We start from the raw sequence: 15,784 nt of genomic DNA, 5'->3' as shown, positions 1-15,784 counted from the left end.
AAGACGCCCCAGTCCCTTTGGGGACACACTAAGAATGCGACAGCTTTACAGTCTTATCAAACTAACTGGTCCTGCACGGAAATCACCTCATCTCACATTTTCCTTCCCTCCTATATAACCCGTCCTTAAGAAATTTAAATCTGACCCGTTTTTCTCTTGCTCCAAGTCCGCAACCAAACTTTGACATGCACTAATAAGCTAACTCCTGAGATGCTTGGCTTGAACGGTGACTACATGCTAATCCAGGACGAGGGTTCTTTGAGAACAAACAACAAATGGGAGGAAATAACCCCCAGCTGGAGTCCTGTCTCTCAGTACCCCCTCACGGTCGGTGTTGTGGCCTTCAGAGCCCATGCGGCAGTAATTGGCTTGATGGTTGTTTCTTTAGAGCTGCAGTCATGATTAAAAATGCTGCCCGAAGCACAGCGAGGATGTCCTTGACACACATCCTATTTTCTGGGGAAAAAGGTTACTACCACGGTAATTGAGCTGGGAAGCGGAGACAAATTGCTCCCGGCTCCAGCAGCGGGTTCAAAGGACTGCTGTGGACCGGAATAGCACACACCCTGCAGTTTTCTCTCTCGCAGTTTGCAAGATAACAATGATAGCATTTGCATCTACAGATTATCTGCAAAACTGAAGTGAAAGGGGAGAAACCACAACCGACGAGACTATAGAAGAATCCAAAACGGGGGACAGAGTTACACAAATGACCACAGGAGAGAGGGGAGGCCCGGAACTCCCCTGCGGGGCTGCTCCCGGACTGGCGGGGGACTGCGGGGGGGAAGGGTACGGGGGTGGTGGTGGTGCAGGATGATTGATTTCTCTGCCCCGGGCCGGCGGCGCCCGCAGCTGGCTGGAGCCCACAGTGACATCACTGGACCGGGCGCGGGTCACGTGGCCCGCCCCCCTCCCGCTCCTCCTCCTCCCGCCGCCTTCCGAGCGCAGGGTCCCGCCGCAGCAGGCGCTCGGAGCTCTCGGCTGAGGCGCGGGTCCCTGGCGAGCGGAACCCGCGGCAGGAGCGGCGGCAGCGGCGGCGACGGGGGAGCCGGCAGCGGCCGCGCAGGAAGCCCGGAGCGACGCGGTCGACGCTCCTGCAAACTTGGGCGCGCGCTCGCGCCAAGGCGCCCGCAGCCGGAGCGATGAAGATGGTCGCGCCCTGGACGCGGTTCTACTCCAACAGCTGCTGCCTGTGCTGCCATGTCCGCACCGGCACCATCCTGCTCGGCGTCTGGTACCTGGTGAGCGCGGCGACGACGCGCGGGGGGCGCACCTGCCGGGGAGACTCTCCCCCACCCCGGCCCCCGGCCCCCGGCCCGCGCGCCGAGCACACCCTCCCCACCCCCAAGTGCGGCTTCGGTGTTGGGCGACGCCGGCGCTAATCCGCCTGAAGTTGTATTATTAGAAACTTAATTCCCAGCGCGAGCCTGTCCGCGATCCCCGGCTCGGCCAGCCGGTGGTGGGGGTCGGGTCTGGGGCCCGGAGTCGGGGGCCGTGTGGCCGCGGCCGAGCCCGTCGCTTCCGGGAGAAGTGCCTCTGCGGCCCCCGAGCCCTCGGCGAATCCGCCGACCACGTGTTTCCCAGCCCTTCTTTTCTTATCCGCACACGGTGGGCCGCGACCGGCAGGGTCGTGGGGTGACTGAGCGCGTCGCGCCCCCCACTGCGGTCGGGCTGGCAGCCGGACGTGCCCATTCTCCCTGCCCGCACCTGTCTGGCGTCGGGTTTGCGGACCAGTCTCCCTCGCGCGTTCGGGTCCCGAGGAGAGACGGTTGGGGGGTTCTTGGCTCGCTCGGTGCCCGAGCCCCTCCACGTCTGATGGAAAGCCGTTACTCTAGGAAGGGATTTGCTTGCGGTTTACTGCGTTTCAGTCTGTCCCGGGAAGCCATTTTACACCCACTTACTTTCCTGCCCGTTGACAGGTGATCCCTGTACCTTTCTTACCGCACACAGCTAGCAGATCTGATTTTTTTCTTTTTTTCTTTTTTTAGGTGGGAGCTTTTAAGGACTTGTTTGTTTGGGGAGCAGTGAGTCTTAGGGGCAGTGAGGAAACCTGATGGAGCTTTCTGGCTCTGTGCCTGCTCCAGGTTGATTGTTGGCATCCCTGGACCGCATGCACCGAGTCGGATTCCGTTGCATTTCGCGTTTTGTGACATCAGGATGGAGAGTTAGACCCGAGCCACTGTGCAGTGAATACCACTGCATCCTGAGGAAATCATGGTACTAAGACGGCATATTGAACTTTCTAGTAAGAATAAATTCTTAATCATAAGAGTTTTTTGTTGTTGGTTCATAGTCACTTTTTCGATGTAATGTGAACATCATGTCGAATTGTGTCGTTGTGCCCTATTAAGCCAAACGTTTCCCCCCAGGCTTATGGTGTTCTCTGCGCTATTTATAGTTTCAAGTTTCCTTTAGTCAGTGCCTATCACAGGCCACACAATAGACATTTTTTGGCCTTAAAAGCTTTCAAACAGATCTTTGGTATGTGTGGATTCTTTCTGTGCAGTCTGAATGCAGATAGAACATCAGCATCTTGGCTCAGCGCGGACTTCTCTAGGAGCCAAGAATGCTTTACAGACATTTTAAATTACAGCAAAAGGATGGTAGGTGGCCTCATAATAGGGCTCTTACTGATGGTCAAGATGGACTGTTCTATACAAATGTCTGTGTCCTCCTTGAAAATGTTCAAAACTGCAGACTTGCAAGTACACCAGCAAATGTAATTTGTAAAATCTAGGGCACTGCATTAGGCAAATGTACTTACACGATCTACAGGAAAGATAAATCTGCTTGAGCCCTGTTGTTGGCTGAAATCCAACCAGACAGCATTGGTGTGAGAAAAGGAGAGCATTCTGCATGCTTTGTCTACTGTTTGAACATGGTCTTTGTGGAAAGTAGTTACTGCTGTGTGTGTTGTAGTATTTGGAAACAGCGTGGCCTTTTGAAAGAATTAGAAAGGATTCTACCAGATGTAAGGATGCTATCTTTCGGTAAACCTAGTAAATGGGAAACCTGGCTTCAGTACCAGTACTCTTCCTAAGAAGTCTTTTTTTTTTTTTAAAGATTTTATTTATTTATTTGACAGAGAGAGATCACAAGTAGGCAGAGAGGCAGGCAGAGAGAGAGGAGGAAGCAGGCTCCCCACGGAGCAGAGAGCCCGATGCGGGGCTCGATCCCAGGACCCTGAGATCATGACCTGAGCCGAAGGCAGCGGCTTAATCCACTGAGCCACCCAGGCGCCCCTCTTCCTAAGAAGTCTTTTGCATTTTGTAAAACAACTTAGACTTGCGAGTTTCACTCATACCTTTACCTATAATTTGGTTATCCAAAACTTGGTTTCACATGAACATTTTTTTTAAGCTTTTATTTTGTTTGTTTATGACAGAAAGAGATAGCGAAAGATGAATACAAGCACGGGGAGCTGGAGAGGGCTCGATCCCAGCGTCCTGGGATCATGACCCAGCCGATGGCAGACGCCTAGTGACTGAGCCACCCCGGTGCCCCATCACTTGAACATTTCTAAGATGAAGGAGCAGGGTCACTGAGAGCAAGGCACCTCTTCTTCCTCTCACTCCACCAGCCAGCTGGATGGCATAGGGTCAGTTATCAGGTGGGGAGAGTTTTCATGAAAAAAAGGATAGGGCTGTGGAAAGATACTCAAATAAAACTCTTTAAATTAATTATTGCCTATTACAGGGGCGCCTGGGTGGCTCGGTGGGTTAAAGCCTCTGCCTTCTGCTGGGATCGAGCCCGCATCGGGCTCTCTGCTCATCAGGGAGCCTGCTTCCCCTCCTCTCTCTCTGCCTACTTGTGATCTCTGTCAAATAAATAACTAAAAATCTTCATAAAAAAATTATTGCCTAGGGGTGCCTGGGTGGCTCAGTGGGTTAAAGCCTCTGCCTTTGGCTCAGGTCATGATCCCAGGGTCCTGGGATCAAGCCCCGTATCGGGCTCTCTGCTCAACAGGGAGCCTGCTCCCTCCTCTCTGTCTGCCTCTCTGCCTACTTGAGATCTCTCTCTCTCTCTCTCTCTCTCTGTCAAATAAATAAAATCTTAAAAAACAATTATTGGCCTATTACACCAGAAAGGTAAAGTGGATCTTTGTCATGCATTTGCTGATTGCTGTTTCCTACCCCACTACCATTTACTAAGGCCCTGTCTGTCACGTACTACACCAGACGCTTTGCATACGCTCAGTTTTTACATATTCCTGGTGAGATACATTTTCTAACCTGTTTTATGGGCGAGGAAATAACGTAATTAAAAAAAATAGAGGCCCAGAGAGCATAAGTGATTTGCATACAGGCCCATGGTGGGTTTGTGGTCCCTGTGATGTTTTAGTCAGCCCGTTTCCACTTGTTACCTTTTAATTAAAAGTTCAGGGTGTGTTTTGCTTTTGCCTTAGAATAACAAAAATTTCCTTCAGTCCAGTAATAAAACATATTGATTTCAGGTGCTTATAGTGGAGATCAGTTTTTTATTTTTTCCTTTTAATGAGGCTTAATTTACATATGGTGGAATCCACAGAAGTGTACAAATGCTGACAAATGCATGCACTTTGTGTATCCCTCACGCCTAGAAAACATTTCCAAAACCTCAGAAAGTTCCCCTGTGTTTCCTTCCAGTTAATCCCTGCTACCCCTTTACCCTCACCCTAAACGATAGTTTACTATTCCTATGAGTGGAATTACACTTTGTGTTTTGTATCTGATTTATTTCACTTAGCGTTATTGTCCTTTAAATTCAGTCATGTTAATTGGAGTATATCAATAGCTTGATGCTTTATATTGCTGAGTATTACTTTATTGTATGACTAAATCACAATTTATTTGTCCATTTGCCAGATGATGGACATTTGGGTTATTTCCAGTTTGGGGCTATTATGGATAAAGCTGCTCTGAACATTATTGCACAAGCCTTTTTTTTTTTAAGAAAAGATTTTACTATTAGAGAGTGGGAGAAAACGGGGTGGGGGTTGGTGGGGCGAGGTGGGGGGGGCAGGGGGGAGAGAGAGAAGCAGGCTCCTGCTGAGCAGGAAGCTCAATGCAAGGCTCCATCCCAGGACCCAGAGATCATGACCTCAGCCTGCAAAGGTCCATCCCTAGACCCAGGGATCATGACCCTCTCTGCAGGCAGCTGCTTAACGACTGAGCCACCAGGCCCCCCTCTGCACAAGACATTTTGTGGACATACCTAGCAGTGGAGTTGCTGGTTATTGGGTAGAAGTACGTTGAGCTTTATAAGAAACTGCCAAGCAATTTTCCAAAGTGGTTCTGCTGTTTTACAGTCCAGCCCGCAACGTGTAAGGTTCCAGTTGTACCACATCCTTGTCAGCATTCGGTGTGTCAGTCATTTTAATTGTAGCCATTTTGGTGGGTATGAAGTTGTAGCTCTTGGTAGCTTTAGTTTACATTTCCTTTAGGACTAATGATGGTGGGGCAGTGTATCTTTGCTTATGGGTCAGTCATACATCTTCCTTCGTGAAGTGTTATTTATTGCCCATTTTAAAATTGGGTTTTATCTTCTTTCCCCTTAATGATTTGTAAGATTTCTTCATATATTTTAGATTCTGGTCCTTTGTTAAAGATTCATTTTGTGAATGTTTACTCGCATTCTCGCATTTCTCGCGAGGTTGTCTACCCTCTTTCTTAATGGTATATTTTGATGAAAAGTTGGTTGTTGTTTTGAGACAGAACGAGAGAGAGAGCGCGCGCGCGCGCACACACAGGTGCGCAAGTGCTGGTCGGTGGGGGGAAGGAGGGCAGTCAGAGAGGGAGAAGCAGACTCCCCGCTAAGCAGGGAGCCCAGCTGGGGCCCGATCCGAGGACACTGAGATCATGAATTGAACCAAAGGCAGGCACTTAACCAACCGAGCTACCCAGGTGCCCTAGGGAACAGAAGTTCTTAATTTAAAAAGATTTTATTTATTTATTTTTTATTTGACAGAGATCACAAGTAGGTGGGGGTGGGGCAGGCAGGGAAGCAGGCTCCCCGCTGAGCAGAGAGCCCGATGCGGGGCTCCCATCTCAGGACCCTGAGATCATGACCTGAGCTGAAAGCAGAGGCTTCACCCCCTGAGCCACCCAGGCACCCCAGAAGTTTTTAATTTTAAGCTCAGTTTGTCAATTTTTTTTCTTTCTGGTTAGTACTTTTCTAATACAGGAAAAGAAGAAAAAAAGAAGGAAAAAAAAGAAACCCAAAAGATAAACCCAGAAATCTTTGCCTACCTCCAGATTGTGAAGATACTCTCGTATATTTTTTCTAAAGCTTTATGGCTTTATTAGCTTTTCTATTTCCATCTGTGATCCACCTCTGATTTTTGTGTTAGAGTTTTGTTTTTGTTTATTTTAAAAGGCAGGTTAATTGCTTACCCTAAAAAGAAGTAGAATGATTATATAACCCTTAATAACTGTAAATGAGAGACAAGATGATTATCCATCTTCTCAGGGAATGAAGATGGATCTGTCGTGGATTGCAGAGGGATCATAATGGAAGAGCACTTGATGAGGGCTGATTGCTATATAGTCTTCTGGGGTTTCCACTCTTTCTTCATCAAAACTTCCTGTTCTAGGTGGTGGGTAATGGGGAGGGCACGTTTTGCATGGAGCACTGGGTGTTGTGCAAAAAGAATGAATACTGTTACGCTGAAAAAATAAATAAAATGGAAAAAAAATATTAAAAAAAAAAACAAACAAACAAAACTTCCTGTTCTAAACCAGAATCCATTAACTTCCTCCCCAAGTTCCCCCACACACTAGTCTCTCTCCCGCTGTCTGTCTGGACTCCTCAGCTGCGCACTTGTTTCTCCTGCCACCATAATCGCTTCCTTGATTCGCTGTCCTGTCGGTTTTTGTTCTGCCTCCAGATTACCTTCTTATTCTGTCCTTTCTTTTCCATATTCACCTCATTTAGGCTCCCATTAGCACTCACTTGGCTGTTACAATAGTGTTTCTGTTTCTAGCCTTACCAGTAACAACCCTTTTTTAAAAAGTCTATTATAGATGCAGTTCCCAGAAGTATTTTTCTCAGACACAACTATGAACTTGTTGGCCTGCTCCTAAAAACTTTGGCTCTCTGTCCTAGGGAAGTCCGCGTCTTTCATGACCTACGTGTTGTAAGCCAACTTCAATTGGCTTAAACGGTCAGTGCTGTGGTCTCTGACACCTCTTTCCCCCTCCCACGCCTTCCTTTTCTGGTTATCTCTTCAGCAAGTCATTGCAAAAACCCCGAGGTTCATTGTGATTTTGACAAACCTAAGTTACTGTCCATCCCTGAACCAAACAGGCCAGGGATATGTGACGAGGATATCAGATGAATTTAGGTCTGGGTTATTCTCCTGCCCTTCATCTGTTGACTAGATGGGGGCACCTGGGTGGCTCAGTGGGTTAAGCCTCTGCCTTCAGCTCAGGTCATGATCTCAGGGTCCTGGAATCGAGCCCCGCATCGGGCTCTCTGCTCGGCCGGGAGCCTGCTTCCTCCCCTCTCTCTGCCTGCTACTCTGCCTACTTGTGTTCTCTCTCTCTGTCAAATAAATAAATAAAATATTAAAAAAAAAAAAAAGACTGTTGACTAGAGAGAGATGCAAACTGGGGATGGGATTAATTTTGCTCAAAACAGCAGTTCCAAAGCAGAGGGATGAGTCATTTCCCAGAGAATCTGAGATTGTTACTGGGAGGAGGACGAATAGAACAATGCTTCCTGATCCTTAGGCTAAAGCCCCCATTTTTTACGGAATGTGTTTTACCACAGGGACCTGAATTTCCCTTGACATACTCAACGCAAAACTTCTTCCTCTGTAATTTCTTTCATTGTTTTATTACGGGATTTTCTTTGAATGTTTTAAAAGAGGTGTACAGGTAATTGAAAGCATCTGAGCTTGGCACGTGGGATGAGTATGCCTTTGTCTATGTCATCCTTTTCATCATCACTTAAGTGTGTTTTAGGCACGTAGTCTTTGAGCAAATATATACTGAATGCCTCTTTGTATATGTACCCTATTCATAAGGTAGTTGGCCATGTATCAGATTATAAAGGATAGGAGAGGTCAGAGTAGCTAGCGTCATTAGCTTTACGACCTGACCTTTCAAATAACCAACTGGTTCACTTTCAAAGTCCCACTGTGCTAGTGTACCCAAGGCTGATGGATTCTCTTTGTATCCTGAGAAATTCTGGTGCGATAAATACTGATTTTTTTTTTTTTTTTTTTTTTTGGTCTGGGTGATAATACTTGATAGTAAAACCAACAGCTTGTATTTGTAGAATGATTGATAGTTTTTAGTGGGCTTTCCCATTCTTATTTAAACCTTAAAGCAATAGGTTGGGGATTGTAGGTGGTCATATGCTCATTTAAGATCGATAGTTTCCTTTTAGCTGTCAGATTCTATGACTTAACCTTTAAGTCCAGGACAAAAATGGACTAAATACATAGTACTTACCTAATCCTTATTGCCTAGTGTTTTCCCTACTATACTAGAGTGTAGAAGCCGGAAATACTAGGTCATAGACTTCGGATTTTATTCTGTAGGCAGCAGGAAGGCATTGCAGAATTAGGAGCAAGGATGATAGGATGAAAGCAGTTTCCCCCAGTGTAAGACTGTTTTGTTTTCTCTTGGTCAGTAATGCACTGTATTTATTTTTTTCCTCTTTACCTTTTGACTCCCTTTACCCATTTCTCTGACCTCCCACCTCCTGCCTCTGGTAACCCCCATTTGTTCTCTGACCTCGTTTTATTTGTTTTTTTTTTTGGAGTCTGCAAGTAAGAGAGACAGAGATGGCATTGTCTTTCTCTGACTGACTTACTTCACTTAGGATGATGTCCTTAAGGTCCATCCATGTCGTTGCAAATGGCAAGACTTCATTCTTGTCTTATGCTGAGTAATATTCTGTTGTGTATAAAATGTCACAATTCTTTATCCATTCTATCCATTCGTCTGTTGATGGACATTTGGTGTTTTCATATCTCGGCTATTGTAAATAATGCTGCAATCAACAGGGGGGTACAGATACCTTTTCAAGTTAGTGTTGTGTTTTCTTAAATACCCAGAAGTGGAATTGCTGGGTCACATTGTTCTGTTTTTAGTGTTTTGAGGAAACTCCATGCTGCTTTCCATAGTGGCTGTACCGATGTACATTCCCACCACCAGTATGCAAGGGTTTCCTTTTCCCCACATATTCATCAACGCCTGTTAACCTCTTTTTTCTTTTTTGATATTAGCCATCCGAACAGATGTGAGGTGGTATCTCCTTGATTTTGATTCGTAGTTCCCTGATGATGAGTGATGTTGAGCATCTTTTCATGTACCTCTTGGCTGTCTGTCTTCTGTGGGAAAATGTCTATTCAGATCCTCTGCCCATTTTTAAATTTTGCTATCGACGTACAGGGGTTTTTTATATATGTTGGAAAGTAGTGGCTTATTAGATACATGATTTACAAGTACTTTCTCCCAGTCAGTAGGCTGTCTTTCATTTGTTGGTTTTCTTCACTGTGCAGAAGCTTTTTATAGTCCCACTTGTTTTTGTTGCTTTTGCTTTTGGTGTGAGATTAAAAAATCATCACTAAGACCTATGTCAGGGAATTTATCACCTGTATTTCCTTCTAGGAGTTTTAAGGTTTTAGGTCTTACATTCAAGTTTTTAATGCATTTTGAGTTAATTTTTTTTAAAAATTTATTTATTTATTTATTTGAGATGAAAGGGAGAGAATGAAGGGGGTTGGAGGGGGGGGAGGGAGAGAGAGAATCCCAAGCAGAATCCCCACTGAGCGTGGAGCCTGGCATGGCACAGAGATCGTGGCCTGAGCTGAAAGCAAGAGTTGGGAGCTTAACCACTGAGCCACCCAGGTGCCCCCATTTTGAGTTAATGTTTGTGTGTGATGTAAGATAGTGGCCAAGTTTCATTCTTCTGCATTTGGCTCTTTTCTGAACACCATTCATTGAAGAAACTGTTCTGTTCTTACTCTATATTTTTGGCTCCATTTTTAAAATTAGTTAACCATATATACATGGGTTTTTGTTATCTTCCATGATCTGTGTGTCTGTTTTTATGACAATAGCATACTGTTGATTATTATAGCTTTATAATACAGTATGAAATCAGGGAGTGTGGTGCCTTCAGCTTTGGTCTTCTTTTTCAAGTTTGTTTTGACTGTTCGAGGTTTTTTGTGATTCCATACAAATTTTAGGATTATGTGTTCTATTTCTTTGAAAGATACCATTGGGATTTTGATGGATTATATTGAATCTTTCCATTTATTTATGTCTTCATAGTTTTCAGTTCACAAGTCTTTTTACCTCCTTGATTGAGTTTATTCCTAGATGTTTTATTCTGTTTGACATAATTGTAAATGTGATTGTTTTTTGTTTCCAATGGTTTTATTATCAGTGAATAAAAATGCAACATGTTTTTTGAACATTGATTTTTATATCCTCCAACTTCAATGAATTCATTTATTCTAACAGTTTTTTGATGGAGTCTTTTTTTTTTTTTTTTTAAAGATTTATTTATTTGACAGATAGAGATTACAAGTAGGCAGAGAGGCAGGCAGAGAGAGAGGAGGAAGCAGGCTCCCAGCTAAGCAGAGAGCCCGATGCGGGGCTCGATCCCAGCACCCCGGGATCATGACCTGAGCTGAAGGCAGAGGCTTTAACCCGCTGAGCCACCCAGGCGCCCCTTTGATGGAGTCTTTAGGGCTTTCTGTATAATATGTCATCTGCAGATAGTGACGGTTTTATTTTTTTCTTTCCAATTTGGATGCCTTTTATTTCTTTCTCTTGCCTGTTTATTGTACTTAGGACTTCCAATACTATGTTAAATAAAAGTGGTGAGAGCGGGATATCCTTGTTTTGTTCCTGATCTTAGAGGAAATGCTTTTAGCTTTTCACTGTTGAGTGTTAGCTGTGGGCTTATAATTATGGGGCCATTTTTATGTTGAGGTATGTTGCCTCTATAACCAACCACTCTGTTTAGAGTTTTCGTCATAAATGTATGTTGAATTTTGTCAGTGAACTTTATCTGCACATACTGAAATGATCACATGATTTTTAGCTTTCATTCTGTTAATGTGATACAGTACATTGATTTGTGGAGGTTGAACCATCCTTGCATCCCTGAGGGAAAAAGTCCTCCTTGATTATGATATATGATTCTTTTAATGTATTGTTGAATTTGGTTTGCTAATATTTTCTTGAGGATTTTTACATCTATGTTCATCAGAAATAGTGGTCTGTAATTTGCTTTTCTTGTAGCATCCTTGTGTGGTTTTTTTTTTATGAGGTCAGTACTGAACCTCATAAAACTGAGTTTGGAGGAGTTTCTGCCTCTTCTATTTTTTTGGAAGAGTTTAAGAAGAATTGGTATTAATTCTTTGAATGTTGGGTGGAATTCATCAGTGAAACCATCTGGTTTGGGCCTTTCTTTGTTGGGAGGTTTTTGACTATGAATTCAGTCTCCTTACCAGCAGTCAGCCTGTTCACATTGTTTGTTTCATCATGATTGAGTCATGTTAGGTTGTAGGCTTCTAGGAATTTATCCATTTTCTGTAGGTTGTCTAGTTTTTGGCATCTAATTGTTCATAGCAGTCTCTTATGATCCTTTTTGTATTTCTGTGGCATCAGTTGTAACATTTCCTCTTTCTTTCTTTTTCTTTTTAAAGATTTTATTTATTTATTTGACAGGAAGAGATCCAAGTAGGGAGAGAGGCAGGCAGAGAGAGAGAGGGGAGGAAGCAGGCTCCCCGCCAAGCAGAGAGCCCGATGCGGGGCTCGATCCCATGACCCTGGGATCATGACCTGAGCGAAAGGCAGAGGCTTTAACCCACTGAGCCACCCAGGTGCGCCACATTTCCTCTTTCATTTCTGATTTTATTTGAGTTTCTTTTTCCTCTGGTGAGTCTAGCTGAAGTCTTGTCAAGTTTGTTTTCTTTTCAAAGAACCAGCTCTTAGTTTCATTGGTCTTCTTTATTGTCTTTTTCATCTCTATTTCATTTATTTCTGCTCCAGTATTTGTTATTTTCTTCCTTCTACTAACTTTGTAGTTAGTAGTTCCTTGCAGTGTGAAGTTAGTTTATTGAGACTTTTCTTATTTCTTTTTTTTTTTTTTTTAGATTTTATTTATTTATTTGAAAGACAGAAATTACAAGTAGGCGGAGAGGCAGGCAGAGAGAGAGAGGAGGAAGCAGGCTCCCTGCGGAGCAGAGATCCCCATGTGGGGCTCGATCCCAGGACCCTGGGATCATGACCTGAGCCGAAGGCAGAGGCTTTAACCCACTGAGCCACCCAGGCGCCCCGAGACTTTTCTTATTTCTTGATGTAGATGTTTACCACTGTGAACTTTCCTCTTAGAAGTGCTTTTGCGGGGCGCCTGGGTGGCTCAGTGGGTTAAGCCCCACATCGGGTTCTCTCCTCAGCAGGGAGCCTGCTTCCCCCTCTCTCTCTGCCTGCCTCTCTGCCTACTTGTGATCTCTGTCAAATAAATAAATAAAATCTTTTTTTTAAAAAAAGGTGCTTTTGCTACATCTCACAAATTTTGGTATGTTATAGTCCATTTTTATTCATTTTAAGATTTTTAAAATTTTATTTCTGTTGATTTCTTCTTCGACTCCTTGGTTGGTCAGTAGCATGTTGTTTAATCTCCACATATTTATAACTTTTTCAGGGTTTTTTCATGTAATTAATTTCTAGTTTCATACCCCTGTAGTCAGAAAAGATACTCAATATGATGTTAGTTATTTTAAATTTGTTAAGATTTATTTTGTGGGGGGTGCCTGGGTGGCTCAGTGGTTTAGGCCGCTGCCTTCGGCTCAGGTCATGATCTCAGGGTGCTGGGATAGAGTCCCGCATCAGGCTCTCTGCTCGGCAGGGAGCCTGCTTCCCTCTCACTCTCTCTGCCTGCCTCTTTGCCTACTTGTGATCTCTCTCTGTCAAATAAATAAAATCGTTTTTAAAAAAAAAAAATTATTTTGTGGCCTAAGTATACTCTGTCCTGGAAAATGTTCCATGGGCATTTGAGAAGAACGTGTTTTTTGTTGCTTTGGATGGAATAGTCTGTGTATATCTGTAGTCCATCTGGTTTAATATGTTATTAAGGCCAGTGTTTCCTGTTGATTTTCTATCTAGATGATCTATTCTTTGATGTAAGTAGGATACACCCACTTGTATTGGTGTCTGTTTTTCTCTTCAGACCTGTTAATATTTGCTTTATGTATTAGGTACTCCTAGGTTGTGTCATAAATATTTACAAAGGTTATATTTTGTTGTTGGATTACTCCCTTATTATTATATAATTGTCGTCTTTGTCTCTTTTTGTAACCGTTTTTTTTTTTTTTTTTAAGATTTTTTTTTTAAAGATTTTTTATTTATTTATTTGACAGACAGAGATCACAAGTAGGCAGAGAGGCAGGCAGAGAGTGAGAGAGAGAGAGAGAGAGAGGAGGAAGCAGGCTCCCTGCTCAGCAGAGAGCCCGATGCAGGACTCCATCCCAGGACCCTGAGATCATGACCTGAGCTCAAGGCAGAGGGTTAACCCACTGAGCCACCCAGGCGCCCTGTAGCCGTTGTTTTAAAGTCTATTTTATCTGATGTAAGTCTAGCTGCTCCAGCTTTCTTTTGGCTTTCATTTGTATAGAATATCTTCCCATCATTTTACATTCAGTCTTTGTGTGTCTTTACCTCCAAAGTGGGTTTCTAATAGGCAGCATATAGATGGGGCTTATTTTTTTTTTTTAAGATTTTATTTATTTATTTGACAGAGATCACAAGTAGGGAGAGAGGCAGGCATAGAGAGAGAGAGAGGAGGAAGCAGGCTCCCTGCCAAGCAGAGAGCCCGATGTGGGGCTCGATCCCAGGACCCTGGGACCATGACCCGAGCCGAAGGCAGAGGCCCTAACCCACTGAGCCACCCAGGCGGCCCTGGGGCTCATTTTTTAATTCATTCAGCCACTTGGTCTTTTGATTGGAGAATTTAGTCTACTTGCATATAAAATAATTTTTTTTTTTTTAAAGATTTTATTTATATATTTGGCAGATAGAGATCACAAGTAGGGAGCGAGGCAGTCAGAGAGAGAGAGGAGGAAGCAGGCTCCCTGCCAAGCAGAGAGCCCGATGCGGGGCTCGATCCCAGGACCCTGGGATCATGACCTGAGCGAAAGGCAGAGGCTTTAACCAACTGAGCCACCCAGGCGCCCCTAAAATAATTATTGATAGGCATGTATTTATTGCCATTTTCTTAATTGTTCACTGGCTGTTTTTGTAGGTTCTCTTTGTTTTTTCTTCTCTTACTTTCTTTAGCAGTATACTTCTGTTCCTTTCCCTTTACTTTTGTGTATTCACTATTGATTTTTTTGTGGTTACCATGAATCATACATATAACCACTTTTATACATAAATGTCTATTTTAAGTTGATAACTTCAGCTTTTTTCTGCTTTTTGAAGTCCCATTTTACACATATATTCCTCAACAAATTATTGTAAATAAAGGTATTTTTACTACTTTTGTCTTTTATTTATTTTTTTAAATATTTGTTTATTTTGGGGAGAGGGAGCATGTGCATGCACACACATGCAAGTGGGAGGAGGGGCAGAGGGAGAGAATCTTCAGACTCCCAGCTGAGCATGGAGCCCAGTGCAGGGCTTGATCCCACACCCAGGTAGGATCATAACCTGAGCCACAACCAAGAGTTGGCCTCTTAACTGCCTGAGTCATACAGGCACCCCAACTTTTGTCTTTTAACCTTCATAATGATTAATCCGCCACATTTACTAGGTATTTACCTTCCCAGTGAGATTTATCATTTCTTACGTTTTCTTGTTTCTAAGTAGTACCTGTTCTTTTTTCTTCAACCTTTCTTGGGAGGCTGGTTAGTGTTTGCTCACCTGGAAAACACTATACTTCCTTCACTGCATAGAGCATTCTTTGTTGGAAGTTGTTTTTCTTTCAGCACTTTGAATATATCATGCCTCTCTCTCTTTTTTTTTTTTTCTTAATATTTTATTTATTTAACAGACAGAAATCAAAACTAGGCAGAGAGGCAGGCAGAGAGAGAGGGGGAAGCAGGCTCCCCGCAGGGCAGAGAGCCCGATGTGGGGCTCGATCCCAGTACCCTGGGATCATGACCCGAGCCGAAGGCAGAGGCTTCAACCCACTGAGCCACCCAGGCGCCCCATCATGCCTCTCTCTTTTAGCCTGCAAAGTTTCTGCTGAAAAATCTGCTCATAGTCTTGTGGGGGGTTCCTTTGAATGTAACAACTTGTTTTTCTCTTTCTACTTCTATTTATTTATTTTTTAATATTTTATTTATTTATTTGGCAGAAAGAGATCACAAGTAGGCAGAGAGGCAGGCAGAGAGAAAGGGGAAGCAGGCTCCCCGCTGAGCAGAGAGGCCTATGTGGGGCTCCATCCCAGGACCATGAGACCACGACGACCTGAGCGGAAGGCGGACCCTTAACCCACTGACCCACCCACGTGCCCCTCTTGCTGCTTTTAATACTCGGTTTTTAAGGGATGTTAAAACAGTAGGCTGTTGTTAAGGTGGCTGAAAAACTAGAAAGGATGTGTTAGAGTCCTTCATACACAATGAATAGAAAATACCAGTTCTTTCCACCGTCAGTCTCTCATTGGCTAAGGCTGTGGGTAATACGGCTGGGGATTTTTATCAGTTAGTGAATGATATATCTAGACTTGACATCTAGACTTTTGCCATCTGAATTCAGGAATCAAATAGATTTGGGTAGTGAGGTATACTGAATTTTTGAGAGATGTCCAGCGCCCTTTTTACAAAGCATAAGTACCC

At 43.9% G+C, this 15,784-nt stretch overlaps 1 protein-coding gene across 2 annotated transcripts in view; it reads left to right on the top strand.

Annotated features, from left to right (window-relative positions):
* Nucleotides 1-925: 925 nt before the first annotated feature.
* LAPTM4B (lysosomal protein transmembrane 4 beta) overlaps nucleotides 926-15,784 on the top strand; it is an 81,171-nt gene continuing 66,312 nt past the window's right edge. The window contains exon 1 of one of the 2 annotated variants that reach the window (XM_046011804.1): nucleotides 926-1,241. In XM_046011804.1, the coding sequence (XP_045867760.1) occupies nucleotides 1,143-1,241 (99 nt within the window). In that variant the 5' untranslated portion in view covers nucleotides 926-1,142. The remainder of the gene's footprint in view (nucleotides 1,242-15,784) is intronic. The other variant, XM_046011789.1, reaches the window with a different exon arrangement.

This window comes from Meles meles, chromosome 1, assembly GCF_922984935.1.
Source record: "Meles meles chromosome 1, mMelMel3.1 paternal haplotype, whole genome shotgun sequence".
Taxonomy (NCBI): Eukaryota; Metazoa; Chordata; class Mammalia; order Carnivora; family Mustelidae; genus Meles; species Meles meles.
The sequence above is the reverse complement of the archived record's forward strand: the minus strand, read 5'-3'. Positions and strand labels throughout refer to the sequence as shown.